We start from the raw sequence: 18,034 nt of genomic DNA on the forward strand, positions 1-18,034 counted from the left end.
TAGCAGTGTTTGACTAGAAGAGTTATTGCAGCAGAGTCAAGCGTTTGTTTTCCAGCTGGTGCATGACAAACAATTTAGTCTGCAAGTAACGAGAAAGCCTTTGTAATGTCAGGATTGAACCGTCAGATCAAATATTGTAACTGCTGCCTAATGAGGAAGGTATTAAGCTATGAAAATTTCTCCCACCCAACCTCAGCAAATGTTATTCTGTTCATGAAGCCATGCACACAGCCAAATATTTACTGAAACAGCTTTGTGGTTTTTCAGGCTTGAACTAATGCTATTGTTTGCCTATCTCCCTAGGACATACAGAGTCACCCAGTGACTCACTGCAGCTATGCAGTAAGCCTTGATCAATATTAATGGAGCTTCTCTCTTGTACAATGACCTTGTTTTTTGTTTTGTTTTTTCGCTAAATTTATTACCTTCACAAGTTTTAAGTTAAGCCATGGGGCCAAGGGAGAACTGACTTTGGTGTGGATAGCACATCTGGCATTTATAAAGTAGTGGTAAATCTTTCTTTTAGTTCTGGATGTCCTGATTTCTTTGACAAGAGCTGCCACAAGATTAGGGTGACATACACCACAGGTAAATGCTACATTTAAATGGCCATAGCTCAGAAGTCACAGTGCTCATATATTATCAGTTTCATCCATCAGACAGAGAGTGTATTGCAGTGCTACACTGCTGTTAACTACAAGGTGTTTTAATTTATTGACAGATCTAAAATAATCAGCTGGCCTCAAATACTGTTGCCCAATCGGTGACGATATCATTACAGAACAATATGGTTGGGGTATGATTACGAAAATCCCAGTTAGGTTTACTGTTTCAGTGCGCTGAAGTTTAATAAAAAATATCTTGCAGCCATTACATACCTCCAATAAAATACTAATAGAGTACCGTGCTCTAGTTTGTATTGCATCAGGAGGAGTCATATCTCCACTCTAATGGGAGCCAACAACTATGAAGCTACTGGTTTGATGAATGGACAGGGCTAAACTATGCAGGCTGTTATCAACAGAATTGTCAAAATTGTCACCTTATGCATCACAATGATATGGTTGTAAAAGCTTTTGGACATCAGTGGATTTCAGCAGCAAACTGGGATAAGCTCTAAGACTGTTGCAACAAAAACAATTCTTGATAGACAGATAAGTTCAGTGTTCGTTCTGATCTTTTCATGGGGTTTGCTGATAATATTATTAAAATAATGAGATATCATTACCCTTATCCTTTAAACAAACAACCTGACAGCTTAAGTGCGTTTCTTTGTATGCATTTGCACACATAAGAAGCTTGTGTCAGACCAGACTCGTGCAGTGGAGCCAGATCCTGTTGAGTTGTTCACAGTTGACTCATAATATTTACTATGTCAGCGTGTTTAAAACCCAGTGAAAATACAGCTGAACACAAAACTGGGGACAGACATATGCAAATGTAGGGGTGTGCCTCATACATCCAGGGAGTCATCCAGGTTCCAGATCGCTTTAATTCCCAGCTTAGAATCGACAGTGATACTAGATGTGGTTGACTTGAGAGTCACCCCCATTGTGGAAAATGGCAGAGAAACCCTGCAGTAAACACAGAGAACTTGTGTAAATAAGACAATAAGCATCAGTGGAAGAAGGAGGATTCCAGTGAGTAATAACTGGTGTCTATAAATGACACTGAAAAATTGCATGGAATAATAACTTCAGTGGTGTACCAGTGTGTTAAGAAAATGCAGCTGCTAAGTACCAATATTGTGGCCCAATGACTAACAAGATTCAACTGTGAGGAAATAGACAAAAAAAAAAAAATGCAGTCATAACTGTAAATGTGTTTTTATTTTTAAGACTGACAGAAATTAAACACATCGTTCAGCCCAGATGCCAAGATAAAAATTTTGCAGTTATATTTTCTACAGGTTATAGGCTTTGTACTGTATTGGCACTTTAAGTGTTATTTCATGTTCACATTAAATGTTTATATAAACTATTATCCTTTCATGGATTCCCAGTTGTTTAAGTCAAAAGACAATGAAAAGTGAAAATTTGGAGGGACATAGTTATGTATTTTAAGGTAAGAGTTTCACTATCCATTGTCTTTCAAATGGTCAGGAATCAGTGACATTATAACAATTTGTCATATTCCACGCATTTATAGGACTTGCAACTTGAAACACATCAGTTTAACATTTGATGTATGTATTTGAGTATGATGTCAGAATAAAAGGGCTGTGAATATGTTCACTTAAAATTTAAAGAATAAAGATATTATTCATCAAAACATTTGACCTCTTTTTTCCACCCAATATTGGAACTGAAACTTGGAATCGATAAGAGCCAGGATCGATAAGCAGAATCGGACTGGGACTTGATACCAAAACGATACCACACTTTAGGTTTCACTTAATGTACTGAATATGAGTTAATCTCACTGGTCGAGACTAACAATAGTCTAATTAATACTAATATTTTGAGCTATTATTACAATCTTAGAACACCATTTGGCATACTTACTATATGTGTTTATTTTCCTCTTAAACACTAATGTGTGAATTTATCTTTTTTATAATTAAATTATTTTCTGTAATATTATTTGGACGATTCCATAATCTGCCCATGTAACTCCTTGAAGCAAAACATTATGTCATCAGAATTACTTGAATAATGCTTTACTCATGCACTTTAATCATACCCACATGTGGCTTTATGTCTCCAGAAATTCATATTATATTTAGAAGAAGAGTCTGCTGTGAAATGCCCGTGAGAAGGGCACTAATGGAGAGGCTAAAGCATCTGAACTCATTTTCATTTTTAGTGAATTGAGTTTGGGGATGAAGATAGGAGATAGAGATAGCTATGTCAGTGAGAGCTTCAGAAAAGAGCTAAGTAGACTTTTTTTGTTCATTTTGTTTGTTTTTTGTCACGCTACTTTTTCAAGGTAGAGAACAAAATTTCAAGCTGAACTTGGAAGCTATGGAAAAATCTGATTGAACAAAATTCCTAACATCGAAAACAGAGTGTCAGTTTGCACAGAACATATTAGGCAGAGTGTGTCGGGGACACATCTGGTTGAAAGGTCTTGTTGAACTCACCTCTTTCCGTTGAAAACTACTGAACTTTTGTTGAGCTCAACCTCAGAACCTTCCAGCTTCAATATGATGCTGCTGATGGTCGGGATGTTATTGACTGTCTTGCGCCTCATCTGGATGTTGAAAAATTCGTAGTTTTGATTACACTGCGAGACCAGTACATGGTTACAGGTGGAGGGCAGGTGGAAGAAGTTGCCATCAAAGGTCTTCCAGTGATAGTTTCCCCATGTCGTGCACACTCGGCCGATGTGAGACGTGTTAGCTACAACAGTAGAAACATATTCAAGCATCTGTGCAAACTAAGATGAACAGCTAAGCAAAAATACAATTTGGAATTTGCATTGTTACCTGAGTTCAGGTTCAGTGTGTTTGCCGAAGGAATCACAGTTACTGTAGTAAAGAAAATAAATAACCAATTTTTTAAACAAAAATGTCCAAAGCATGTACAGTATACATCAGATTTTTTTTTGCACACATCTTTCCTTTGTATGATGCTCACACTTTCTGAAATATTCAAAACTAAGATGCTTTAGAGTATTCAGTGATATGGAATGATCTTAGATATCTTGAACTCATACATAAAACTCAAAACTCATAGATATTTAATATCTTTGTTATCCTTGTCTTCTATGAGTTTAAGTGGCAAGTCTTTCTGGGCAGAATGACATGCGTATGTATAACAGATTTTTAATCAGCTCTAAGCTTTAGATTAAACTTTAGAGGTCAAAGTAAGTTACTAAGAAAAATCACTTCTTTACGGTTTCTTCTGATACAAGAGGAAAACAGAAAGACAAAAAAAAAGTAGAAGTTATGAAGAAGAGTTAGCACATCTGAAATCACATTAGTTAAAGGCGATTTTCCGTCTTCCGTCCACCATACACCAAAATAACTTTTGTTAAAAGAAGAGCATCTAGTCCTCCACACTGTGACCTGCTTCACTAATCATCCCGTGTATCCCGTCAGTGTGTAGCTGTAAGCAGATTTCAGGTCATCTCTCACCAGTTTGAGTGAGTGAGCCAACCAGCAGTGTCATGTAAAGGAGCCATAATGGGGATTGGAGTCCTGCAGTCCACATGTTGGCCATGAGGACTATCCTGCTATGAGAGAACTCTCCTCAAGGATGAATCCATTTATAACCTGCCAGTCAAGGTGGAGCTACACCAGTTCCTCTAGGTGTGTGACGGAGAGAGGGGGAGGGAGAGAAAGAGTGTTTGAAGTAGTTATCAAACATGTCATCACTTCCGTCACTGCACTGAGCAAGCTTATTCAACTTTCAGACTCCTTATGAACCACAGAACCGTGGCTTTAATCTTTTTCTAATCAATATAAAAATGTCTGGCAGCACATCTGGCTCTTACGCATGAATATAAGTTCGATAGAACATGACAGTATAAACCAGTAAATGAGAGTTTAGTGAAGAAACAGTCAATGCCGACTTGAAACATGAGGTTTAATTATTTAACTAAACCACCATCGTTTAATAAAGTGTCATGACCTGACTTTCATCTCGAGGGGTGGAGGCAGTGCGGTTACAGGAGAGAAAGCTGCAAAGTCACTGAGCTTGAAGAGTTTGAGCAGCAGAATGCTTTCAATTAACTAAACAGACACATGTCATAGCCACCGGTTTTGTTTTATTATGATATCCATGAGCCTGTCCTTAAACACACACTTCTAATGCTTCACAGTATGGACTTGACAGCATGTTTCCAGGAAGGAAAACCAGTAGCGTGTGCTTCGGCCATGCTAACTGACACTGAAACCAGATATGCTTAGACTGAGAAAGTCAGCGGTGGTCTTTGCAATCTTGAAATTCAATGACTACATCTATGACAAGCCAGTGACCACAGAAACAGACGACCAGCCCCTGGTGACCATACTATAAAAGCCCATACATGCAGTGAGGCTACATAGGATGATGCTAAAATTTCAAAAGTACAGCATCAACCTTGTATGAAAACCAGGAAACAAATGTATCTGGCCGACAGTTTGTCTCCAGCTCCCCGTTGCTCCATAGTCGACCAAGAGGAGAACAACTTTGATGTAGGCTACATATCCTCTTCTTACTTGGAGGAATTAAAGAGGCACACTGCAGATGACACGACCCTCGAAACACTCAGCACTGTCATCGGGCCATGCCATTTGCCCCTACTTTCCCTTCAGAGATGAACTAACTATTGAGTAAGGAGTTGTAATGAAGAGGGTCAGACAGCAGTTATTCCTCAGTCACTACAACAGAAATATGTCATCATCATGCACAGAGGACATCCTGGTGCAGATGCATAGTTGTCTAGCCTACTATGACAGACGACATTCACAAGGAGATACAATCATATTCTCAGTGTACCAGCACAAAATCACACCAGCAGAAAGAACCACTTCAGCTACATCCATCTGCCTCGATCAACTGTAGCAACTGACATCTTTGAGTGGTGCAGTCAGAAGTACTTGGTGCTACTTGACTCCTACTCAGGCTGGTATGAGATAGACCTACTTCTTGATGTCACTTCTGATGCAACCCTTATATCAGATAATGGCAGACTAATCACAAGCCAGCGCTTTAAAGACTTTGCTGCACAGTTGGACTTCACTTATGTTACCAGCAGCCCAAATTTTTCCCACTCTAATGGGTGAGCTGAAAGAGCTGTCTGCAGCGCTAAGAAACTCTTGGAGAAATCTCACAGGGATGGAAATGATGTTTTTCTCAACCTGCTGAATCTCAGAAATGTACTATGTGACCTAAGGTTAGGATTGTCTGCACAGAGATCGATGTTGAGACAAGCAAATACTCTCCCAGTCTCAAAGAAGCCGCTTGAACCACATATGCATAAGCCCAAAAGGTAAAAGTTTAGCCTGTCAACAAGAGACTGTCATAAAAGCTGTGCTGTGTCAAATCAAGCCAACCGCTTCACCCTTTGATAGAAGGAGAGGTTGTCGGGCTGCAGACCCCACGTGGTTGAGACTGTACTGGTATGGTTAAGGAGGTTTGCAAGGAGCCCAGGTCATACCTTGTCCGCTCTGAAGTAAAGCTGTACAGAGAGAACCGAAGGTACGACTGGTCAAAACACCCACACAGGAATAAGACATGAAACATTGGACACTGAGCAAATCCCAGTTGATGTTCCCAAAACTAGGCTACCTGCAGACATCACTGGGAGTCTGTACCGGACACGCTCAGGTGGTGTTAGTAAAACAAACCATAGATAGAGAGACTGAATTTACTCATCAGGGACCAGAAGACTAGAAGGAGCAGCATTAAAAAGGACCTTGCACAAATCCAGGCACGGTACACCTTTGGAGTAGGTGATAACAGATGGCGTGACTGCAAAAAAGTAGGACGATTGTTTATTCATCCTGGACATGGCACATTTTAAATGAATAGAGGTTATCTGTTTCTTGGCTTAGGTCCTAAAGACAGTTGCTGTTTCTGTTCCTGGAACTCTTTGACAATTATTTTGATGGTGCAGATCGGGTGAAGTGCAGCCCCTTGGCCCTCACACAAAGAGTGACATAATCAAAAACATGACAAACATTTTAAAATTATTGCTTCACAATCATGATAAAGTTTTAAAGGAAAATATATACATTTACTCTATACCTTGCTACAAGCTCTGTAGATATATTATTTTTAAAAAATCTACATAAAAATGTTCTCATCATGACATTTCAAGAATGAAGAACTACTCATTTCATAAACCATTACATTAACCAACTCACAAATACTTAAGTATTTTCCCTCCTTTAGACACCTTTCCTCATCTCTAAACTTAAAAAAGTAGCATGTCGAGATAGAGTCATCATGGGTAAATGTGACATAAACAATTTGATCTTGGTTGCAGTGACTCGCTAATCAACATGACTTTTGCAGGTTAGGGTTAGGGGTCGACTGATAGCCGGCATTCTGAAATCTGTATCGTTGTTTATTTTCCTGATTGCCTATAAGATTGATTTATTTAAAAGTGTGCTACTTTAGCTATGCTGCGGCTGCTACACTGTCTGCATTCACCACTCTGTGGTCTAAGTAAATGTCCCACTCACAACACTATCTGATTTATATAATCGCCAGTCTGACAGACACACAGACACGGCAGAGGTAGTGAATGGGGTTAAGCTGCGGTGATGGCAAAGCTGCATTTCAAAGGTAAGGCAGCAGGAATTCGAATTATGAATAACATCACTATCCTCTACACTGAAGTTACCAAAACACCACAATCCTATGATCTATTTACATTATGACAAGCATGCCCAGTTTCCCAGTTACACTGCTGATAATGGCTGAACTGCACTTTGTTTATTTGTTTATTTCTGTACCCACAGCTAATCTTATAGCTTTGAGTACTGTTGGAGCCAGTACTCCTGTCTACATGCTGCATGTAACGTTAGCCAATTATAACATATGCTAATGTCGAGTCTTAGAGACAATTTGACCGAGTTACAGAATGTCCACAAGTTAATTAACTGGTTCATTATTAAGCTAGATGACTCATAAACATTACTTGGCTTCAACATAATTTATTGCATTTAGCATTTATTCTCAACAAGTTAACAGTTGCAACACTTCTGAAGTGTGTCCTGAAGCTCCATAGTGTATTATTATTACTGTTAGACATAACAGAACTGAATGTAAGGTCTCTGATAATCCCAGTGGAGTATTTCCATTTTCTGCTACTTCACTAGACTATGGAGGCAAATATTGTACTCTTTAGATTTATTCAATAACTTTGGTAACTGTTTACTTTGCTGATTCAAAATAATATAAAATTGAATCAAATTAATAAATTGATGTGTAATGTGACATTAAAGTGAAGAACAGTTTGCGTTAGTAATTATAATCCACTAGTGTAATATATTATTCTGAAATGCAGTTATATAAAAAAAATAAAACTATGGAAGTTATATATCAGTTATATAAGAAAGGGAACTTTTATATGTGGGACCCATTCCCTCGGTCTGTCCATGCTGAATGAGAATCTATGCACAGATGTGACCTTGCAACCCTTGATTATTTCCTGTTTAAGATAAATGAATAACAAACCCAAATTGTTGCACTTTGATACTGAATATCTAATCAATGGGTTATTTTGTGCTTAAGACAACTTAATATGCACAGGCCCACACCCATTAGTATCAAGTATGGAGACACAATATGGCGTATTGTTCAGGTGTAAACAGAACGTTGTGTTGCTCTAAGGAGGTGAAGGATTGTTGGGTGTTAATGATGGAAGCCTGCGTAAATAATCCAACGTGACTCAGCTCCTTCAGTCCAGGATATGCATCCTGTGCATCTTTAATAAAAAACTCTGATCTGTTTAACCAACTAGAGTGTGTGTGTTGTGTCAATAAAGACTTATGTACTGCCAAATGCCAATAATGTAACTGTGATGTCAATGCAGAAAATGATTATTGTTTTGCAGTACAATACAAAATGACTCAGATTTTGATTTAAAAGATGAAATGACATATATTTTGAATGTGTGCTGACAACTGTAAAAGTAAAGTTGTACAATGTTGTAATAATAATAATACTTGAGTACTAGAAAAAAGTTTGTTTGAGTAAACAAAATAGTAAACGTCATTCATTGCCTCCACCCCTGCTCCATAGTAGAGTACGTGCACATTGCCACGACATTAAGTTTGAGACAATAAGGACTGCAAGCAAAGACAGAGCAGCTCAGACTGGAGGTTGAAGTGTTGGAGGATTAGGATTTAGCAGGTTGCCTCATCTGACCCCAGACTCTTTCAAACAAGGTAGTGATATTGTCAACAGCAAATACATTTCCTTTCTGTTTACTTTTGTTTTTAACTCTTACTGCTTAGGTCCAGTTTAAACATCCAGAGTCACTGGTTCTTTGCCAAGCATATAAAAACCCATATTGGTAAGAGAGCATGAGATACGACAGGAAATGGGACGAGAGAGGAAAGATGACATACCGACAAGATGACACGAGCAGGTCGGACTGCAGTGAGGGTACAGTGTCAGTACATGCTCTACTATCTGAGCTACTGGGGCACCCAGCCACCCTGATTTGGAAAAGTTGGGACATTTATGATGTGAGCTTTGTGAGGGTCTCTAAATTAACTAACCCCAACCCTAGTTAGTGTTTAGGGTGGAGATAAAGAGACAGACTTATAGCCAAACAGAAGTATTCTGCAAGACAAGATGTTTACAACCTGAACGATCAGATCATAGGTAGACAGCTTCAAGCCCGTCAATTCACACCTGACCTTAAATGCATCTCGACATTCATCTTGTGACCACTTGAACTCTCATCTCAGTACCCAACTCTATAAGCAAATATTCACCTACATTGCTGGAAGAAGCGCATACGTTTATTACACAAAGAAAGAAATAACTTCAGGTATAACGTTTGCCGAATTAACAGGTATTTAAGAATGTGTTGTAGAAAGTGTTTCGCAAAAAATTGACAAACAGGATACATACAGTTCATACAGAACTCTTCAAGCAAAAAAAAAAGAACGCCCCAAACTTGAAGGTTTTTTTAAGGGAATCTAGTGACTTTCTCCACTTTATTCTTTCTCCAAAGAAGTAGCCCATATTTATGACTGTTTAATGGAGTTGTAAAATTAAATACAAGTTAATGTCTGTAGCAAAGATAATATTATTCATTGTTATTTATTTTATACCGTTTTTTTTATCACATAGGCTTAGTACGGAGCCCCGTAAGGGACATGAGGGGAAAAAATTGTAGCTTAGACTCTAATGCCATTTTTCCAGTAGCACTTTTTGCCACGCCGAGTCAAACTGAGCCATGCTGATGTGCTTCTCCATTACCAGTTTTACTGTGCTGCGTTAAGCCGAGCTGGTAATGGACCAGCTCTGGAGTAGGGCAGAGCCACAGCCACCTCCATGCAGGCCGCAGTGACGTCTCACTACTGTAGCCAGCCGTAACAAGCAGCCATCTCCCCCTGAAAGCCATACTTAACTCATGTCTGTGCAGAAAACCTGAGAGAATGACATTTTGAAAGTCAGTGTGTTGTGCAAATCTCAGTACTTTTGTTATACTGCTTCATAATAAGTTGGGGGGGCAGGGATGAGACATGATGAGATAGGAAAGATATAGAATTAGGGAAGGAGTAGTTGAAACAATCACCTTTTTATAATTACATTTAATACGTTGATAAGCACTTGTCATCTGTTTGGTCTGTTTAGTAAAACATTTTGTCTGTAGGTCTAAAAGTCTAATGTGTACCTTAAGTGGATGCTTTTATTTATCACATTTTAACATCTCTGGGAGACTAAGTTGGTCTTGTTGCAGAATTCAATTGCATCTTCATGAGCAGAGCGAAACCAGCTTCTCACATCACATTGATTTGGCATTCACTTGTCCAAAGCACCTTGCAATAAATGTATTGTATTACTGGTATATGAGAAAAAGAAGTATGGATGAAATTACTGGCTAAAGGTCAAAGGATAGCTTATTAACTAACTGGGCTAGTACTACTTTTTACTTTAAGAACACCTCTCTTAATTTGATCCACTGCAGAAGTTAAACAGGCGGAGTGATTATTTTAGGGCGAAAGAATTCAAGAAAGAGAGACCCAGCCTGTTTTCCAAGTGCTGCATTAAATTGCTTGAAAAATACTGAAACCACAGAATGAATCTGTCACAAAAATGTGCATGCTATATAAATGTAACGGCTTGTATCTAATTGGTGTACCTCCTCATATCTACATGCTTGAATGTGTTAATCTATCCTATCCTTATTAATAATATTAATAATAATAATAATAATAATAATAATAAATAATAATAATTATAATTATAATTATTATGATAATAATATTAATAATAATAATGCAACCAGTAAGAAGTTTTTTATCTGACTCTTTGTAATGAAAAATGGTGATACTAATGTGTACTGATTGAGTCTTTCACAACTACGCAGTTACCTCTCCAGTCTAATTGCCTATGTCTCTAAATCATAGCGGTGTTGAGACGTATAGTAAGTCATGATAATGTGCTTTCACTGACGTATCTGGTTAGATAAATGTTAAATTGGTAAACATCCTTGTTTACCCAAGATGTCTATGAATACTTGTTCTCTCCACCCGTTAGCCTTCAAAAGATTTGACCAGCGGTTGTGTGCTGTGTGGGACCGCCTAGCCTAAAGGCACTGTGTCACTCTGACAGTGTTTGTCAGAGACTTTGTGTGTAACTTTCTCTTCAGTTCTGTGATCACAACTTTTATGTGAGACCTTTTTCTTGCACGTCATGGGCAAATAGTCAGGGCTGGGAAGTAAACTGGAAGCAGGATGTTGCTTAAGTCTGTATGTATGGAGGTGATAGATTTCTCACACAGCTGCTTGAGGTGAAGTGTTAACACAGGTGGAGGTTAGCTGTTAGCACACACAGACACACACGCACGCGATCGCTTTGCCATCAAAAACCTCATACATGTATTGTGTTCTGTTTTCCAGAAATACTGAGAGTACTGAGACAATGCGTTTGGCAACGAAACAGTCACCAAAATAATTTAGACTTTTTCTGAGAATTGTGACTTTTTATCTCAGAAGATTTTTTTTTCTTACAGTGGCCCTGATTTTCAGTTTTACTGTTCTTTATAGAAGTACATATCAGGTCAACACTGAACATAAAATAATAGAAAACATTTCATAAAGTTCTGAATTAATAATGAAAGGGTTTTGAACTCAACATTACTACCCAACCTCAAATGTCTGTCTATATTTTAGTGTTTATAATTAGGTTATAAGGTTAAAAGTAAAATATTATTTTGAATTATTTATAAATTATGCAGACCATGAATGAATTCTGCAGCTGCTCAATACACAAGAAGAACTCCTGTTCATGTGAGAGCTATCCCTTATCCCTGCTAATGTTCATGCTGCTTGTTCATGCTATTATGGATAATATCACTTATCCATGTTAATGATGTTGTTCTAGCTTGAAAAGCAGTCTAGATGCGATGGTAATTACTACATGTGACTGTTAACAGTGCGTGCGCACGCACGCACGCACACACACACACAAATGAACAAACATGCTCAGCCTGCAGCTATAGTATGATCTTTATTCATGAGATCTTTGTGTTTTACAATTCTATCAAGCTAAATCTAACTAAACTAATACATTAGACATAAATATAAGGATTATGTATGCAAATGAAGCAGACAGTCATTCAATTATGAATGCTCAGTCATGGTCCTTAAAAAATCATGCTAAGAAGTGACAGTGCTAGTCAGGGGTTTTGCTTTATCTCCTTTATCGACGTGACTTGATGCTGGGCGAAGTGGCAGTCTTTTGACTCTGGCCTGGCACGGAGCAGTCTGTCTTGAGACACCCGCAGGCTTCGATGTGGGTGTAGGCGTAGGTGAGCTCTGTGTTGTCAGGGCAGAAGAGCTGGATCTGTCGCTCAGATGTGGCCAACTCCTGGCAGCAAGAGCAGGTGTGCTGCAAGGATTTCATTTTGTTCGAGTAGCTAAGAGAAGAGAGACAGAAGAGGAAGGGGCGAGGTGAGGACAACAGGAGGCAAAGGGGGAATTGGGAGAAATTAGTTTCAGTTGAAGAAAATTTTAATTTAAGATAACAGATCTACAGGTTTAGAAAGCTCTTTAAAGTCACATTTATGCTGAACTGAGCAAAAAAGATTTTCAATGTTTTGTTATGTTTTTTTAAAAGGGGGCACTATAACAATCTCACACATAGAGATCAGGGGTCTTATTCATAAACAGTGAATATGCACAAAATATCGCCACCGCCCACACAAAAGTTATGATCTACACAAACAAACTTGACAAGAGAACCTGTGAGCCCATGTATAGAACATGTTAGGTTAGGGCCCTCAGACACTTGCCACTTTATATCAAACGTTATGTGTATCTTGTGCTTTTCTTAAGTTATATTTATTCTATGAGTGCCTTTCAATTGTAAAAGATATAAGCAAAACCAAATCTCAAATCAAAGTCCACTAGACTTAATGATAGTTCATAAGCGCTTTCACACCATTAGAGGGTTGGCCACACATGATGCTTCTGTAGTACGTGGTGGCTGCATCACTGAGTAGCTGCTGCTGCTGCTTATTCACATGTTTGGGATCACATAGGCTGTGCTGCTGCTGCAGCGTGGCTCCTGACTGCCCTATCTGTTTACATGGAGTTCGACTTTGATAATTATCAATAAATATTATCAATAAATATTCTTAATAATAACGTGATTTTTCTTACCTCCCTTGAAAAGAGTGAGAAAGTGGGAGGGAGAACAAGAACCGTGCGCGTTTCATGGTAGTTACAGGTGAGCCGCTGCTGTGCTGACGCTCAGCTGACCATGAGCTGAACAGAGCTGAACAGCTGTTGAAATTCAGGTTTTAAGGACTTCCGAAAAGTCTGCCATGCCTTTCCCTATGATAAGCATGAACGTACTGAGTCCTTTTCACCTCAACCCAGTTATCTAACTGATGGAATTAACATCATTGGTTGTATAAATATAAGATCAAATAGCATTAAAGAATTGCCAAACAGAATGGACACTGCTTTAATAATATCTTTTAATACTGTGGATGTATCATGTTAGTTTCCATATAGTTTTTCTGTGTATTTTTCACTGCAGTAAATGTGACTGCTGTCAGGCGCACACAGCGCAACACAACTTTTTCCAGATTTTCAAGGCAGTCCAACAGAGACGTCTTTCCGGCCTTGAAGGATTTGATTGTGGCCTGAGCTGTAAAACGCTGTTCAAAGTTTTCACCTGCCAGAGCCTCTGTAAGACGGCCTTGAAAAAGAGTTGACTGTATTACGTAGTTCTTCCACTGAAGCTTGCAGGGGATTGATCTATTCTTGGATTTAGAATGGCCATGTCTTCCTTGAGGTTGGTACGTTGTTTAGCTATTTCTACAAGAATCAGTCTGTGGTTGTGAAATATCACCTACATCGTATTTTGCAGGCCAGGGTGTGTCATAAAGAGATAGTATGGCATTGCATTGTGGGATGTATAGAATGCAGCATTTTTTAAACTTGAGCAATATTATGAACAGGATATCCCAGCAGCAAACATTACGACCATCCTTTTTTTTTAAGCCTTTTTAAAATGGCTTTATTGACAGGACATTTTGAGATATGACAAGAAACAGAATGAGAGATAGGGGGAGTGGCACTTGGCAAAGGGCCTCAGACCAGGACTTGAACCTGGTGCACCCGCTCTTCCAACTGAGCTAAACGGCACCCCTGCATTTTGACCATTCTTTACTAAATCTCTTTCACAATTTACCCTACCTAATGAAAATTCACCTTTAATTTAATGAAAGGCACAACAGCCACATTCTTTGTCGATATTAATAATATACTGATGATAAGAAAGATTACATTAGGCAGACTTACAAGGTGAATGTGCCACATGCTCCTCTACAGGATGTGATATTGACCCTCTCTTGGGACTGGCAACCCTGGCTCTCCAGGTACATAACAGTGGTGGACACATTGCATGGTTGACCCTTCGGAATACCTGAGGAAGGCAGGAGACACATGTTGAAAGCAAAGAAGATCTAATTTGACCTGATTTACTGATTATAGCCTCTGCACATTATCATGTCTTATAAGAGCAGTCATAAGGCATCATGATTACATGTAAGGCCATAGGAAAGTAAATAATATACAGGAATCAAAGACTTATGGATGCAATACATACAGGTACGGCAGCATCCATCTGGAGCTATGATGTCAGTTCCCTGCAGGAGAAAAACACATTTACATCAGGATGCTGTTGGGTCATGTTTCATTCATCTAGTTTCCTTTTCACAGTGATAATGCAAAATACATAATTCAGTTATAGCTGAAAGTAAAATGGCCACATAGAATTTTTGCCATGGGTCCTTATCATAGAATGTTCAGGGCCCCAATCTGTACAACTGTACCAAGTTTCATGCTTTTATGAAAAAGAGAACACCTTTTTTACATATCACCATGTCATCCTCATATCAACATTGTACAGATTGTAGAGATTTACATTACCAGTAGATACTGTAGCAGTGTGCTGACATCAGTGCTACTGTTTTCTTGTGTCCCCCTACCTGTTTTCCTGAATCATGAGCATCAAGTCTTCAGTGAATGTTCGTTTTATATCCCATCATGAACATGACTCAAGTGTTCCAAGATTATGTATGTATGTATGTGTGTGTCTGAGTGTTTGTGTATGTTTTCACTGTTTTATTATTATAATTATTGATGCTACTTTTTCTTATTTATCACGTGTGCCTTGTAAAAGTACTTTATTTTATATATTGTAGGCTATACTTCGGTTGTATATATTTATTTTTTACATCGTTGGCATTCTGCATACAGCAAAGGAAGAATCTCATTGTACAGAGAACCATGTTTTTTTACTGTGCATATGACAATAAACACTTTGAATCTTGAGCCTTGAATTAAATTTTTGACTCAAATCTTCCAAGATTAAGAAGCAATAAGGCTATGGTGTGTGTGTGTGTGTGTGCGTTTGTGCTTGTGTGTGCACGTGAGTATGCAGTCTACCGGTATGCATTCATCAAGGTTGAAGGGAGGGCACATGGTCTTGGCCTCGACAGTGATGAACTGATTGATGATCTGCACACACTCGAACTTCACACAGGGGTTCCCAGGGGGAGTCCAAATGGTGCCAGGCTAAAATAATAATACATAAATGTTACATAAATAACCTAAAAATAGTGAACATGATCTCACAGACAGGGCTGCATCAGATTTACCACTACCATCCCGATAACAACATATTTAGACTTTTAGGCTCTCAGAAAGATACTCCATCACATCATCACCAGACTTTTTTTGAAAAGTCTGCTCTATGTTTTAAACGATAAAAATAAATTGTATTCGATTCTAATGATTTGATCCTGTTTGACCTATGGAAATCTTTTATTTACCATGTTATGACACCAAGAGCAACTGCAAAATGTCTGCAACTGCACATTAAGTGTTTTTTTTTATTTCGAGCTGCCATCATACGTATATGTGACACGTGCAGATATACCTGCACAAAGTAATGCAATGTGATCCAGTAGCATCATTATTGTATTCAAGGGATAGTACAGATATTTGAGACCTCAGTGACAGAATAGATACAGTATATGCAATCTGATCTACTCCCTTTTCCCTTATCTCTCTTCAAACATACACACTGAATGCACATACACATATACCAACCTTTAATGTGTGTGTGGAGTTTGACAGCGTGACAACGCAGCTTGTTTGGACGCATTTCCCACAGCAATTGTTTGAGACCACCTGGTACTCATAACCCTGGATAGCAACACAAAGATAAAGTCAACATATAAGCAAAATGTCAAATTAGAAAATCAACACAAGATCAGATCTGAAGGAGGCTATTTAATGAACCCCTAATGAACTTTTTTATTTTTTGGGTTTTTTTTTGGTAAAATGTCTTCATCTACTGTGCACTTTACTTTATTTACTTTATTTACTGTCCGTCTCTATTTGTTGTGCACTGTCTTTATTTGTTGTGCACTTTACTGTTTAATTGAGAGCTAAGTATGTCTTGTCTTGTCTTCACCGTGGGATAGTTAGAAACGTAGTTTCGATTCCTTTGTATGTCTGGTACATTTGAAGAATTGACAATAAAGCCGACTTTGACTTTGACTTTGACTTTAATGTCAGGTTTTCCATTTAGGGTTGACATTAGCATTCTGGTGGGTTTAGAACATGGTAGACATAAATGAAAGGGATGCATTCACATATGTTTATATATTTAACATCTGATAATTTTTTCTGGTGGCAGTGAAGAGTAAAACTAAAGTCTAGGCAAAAACTTTTGAGCAAAATTTGCGAAACAGCTATGGCAAATTCTAAATCATTGGTGCCTTCTTGTATATTCTACATTAAAGCAAAATATTAAGATGTTTCTTTCCTTGAAAAGAGTGTCAGTTTGCTGCATCATCGCTGTACAGCCTGTCTGTTTTCATGTCTAAAGTGCGCCCTGTCTGCTTCCGTGTCACAAAGTGTGTCATACTAGGGGTTGGGGATACCACAAAATTTGGTTTCGATCTGATATCAAGAAATGCAAGACCAATATCACCTATATAGATATAAGTGCTAATACAGATCCTTTTTAATATTAAAAAACAGGACAGCTTTTTAGAGTAAATAACAAAATGTCTTGAGGAATCACCTAAGTGAAATGCCAAAATAATCAAGTCTATAGCCATGATATACTACACGTAGCTGAAATACAGGAATCCCATACCTTTCACAGTTACATTATGGAAATGATTAAAATAGACGCTGCTTGTCCAAATTCCTTGATAAATTGATCTCACTCACCATTCTGTCCTTGCTCACTCTTTAAATCATGTTTGCACTTGTGAATCTGTTGGTGTATACACTCAGGTCTGGTCTTGTAAAATGATCAGTGTTTAAATTTGTTTTGTGCTCTTTTGGGTCCAGTAGATTCTCTCAACCGATCGGTTTCCATACATGTAAGTAATTAAGTCAGAGACGGAGGAAAGAGAAAGAGAGACTAGTCTTACCACAGGGCAGTGGGTGTCACAAGGTATAGGCTGACATTCTATTTTGTGTAGTTGGCTGCTGGCATCTGGCTGATCAGTGCAACTGCACTTGTCACATGGATTCATCGGCACCAGTTCTCCAACCTGCCGCAATGTGAGATGGTAAATGTGGTGGGTGAAACATAATAACACCACTCAATATAATGCAGGACAATAATTAAGTAAACCTTTGTTTATATAGCACTTTTTTAACACAGATTCAGGACAGAAAAAGAAAACAAATCACATATGAGAAAAAAAAACATTTAAATACAGCCTACTTCTGAAAGTGTATCACAGGTGATGATGCTTTCAGGAGGCGCAAAAACATGGCAAGAGCAAAACAAAAGGCCTGTGGCAGCTTACTAGTTGGGGATCTTATAGAAGTTAAAGATTGCCTTGATGGTTAAAAGGCTTAAAAACAAAAAAAGTG

General features: G+C 38.3%; 2 protein-coding genes across 2 annotated transcripts in view; both read right to left on the minus strand.

The window, feature by feature from the left end:
* LOC115580389 (mucin-2) overlaps positions 1-3,369 on the minus strand; it is a 53,706-nt gene extending 50,337 nt beyond the window's left edge. Inside the window, exons 1-2 of the mRNA XM_030414678.1 lie at positions 3,083-3,369; positions 1,460-1,574 (exon numbers count right to left, since the gene is read on the minus strand). Of these exons, the coding sequence (XP_030270538.1) occupies positions 1,460-1,574; positions 3,083-3,369 (402 nt within the window). The remainder of the gene's footprint in view (positions 1-1,459; positions 1,575-3,082) is intronic.
* Positions 3,370-12,103: 8,734 nt separating this feature from the next.
* LOC115580390 (mucin-5AC-like) overlaps positions 12,104-18,034 on the minus strand; it is a 48,132-nt gene continuing 42,201 nt past the window's right edge. Inside the window, exons 42-47 of the mRNA XM_030414679.1 lie at positions 17,584-17,706; positions 16,244-16,339; positions 15,578-15,706; positions 14,736-14,775; positions 14,429-14,552; positions 12,104-12,534 (exon numbers count right to left, since the gene is read on the minus strand). Coding sequence (XP_030270539.1) covers positions 12,318-12,534; positions 14,429-14,552; positions 14,736-14,775; positions 15,578-15,706; positions 16,244-16,339; positions 17,584-17,706 — 729 coding nt within the window. The 3' untranslated portion in view covers positions 12,104-12,317. The remainder of the gene's footprint in view (positions 12,535-14,428; positions 14,553-14,735; positions 14,776-15,577; positions 15,707-16,243; positions 16,340-17,583; positions 17,707-18,034) is intronic.

Source organism: Sparus aurata, chromosome 4 (genome assembly GCF_900880675.1).
Source record: "Sparus aurata chromosome 4, fSpaAur1.1, whole genome shotgun sequence".
NCBI classification, from domain to species: domain Eukaryota; kingdom Metazoa; phylum Chordata; class Actinopteri; order Spariformes; family Sparidae; genus Sparus; species Sparus aurata.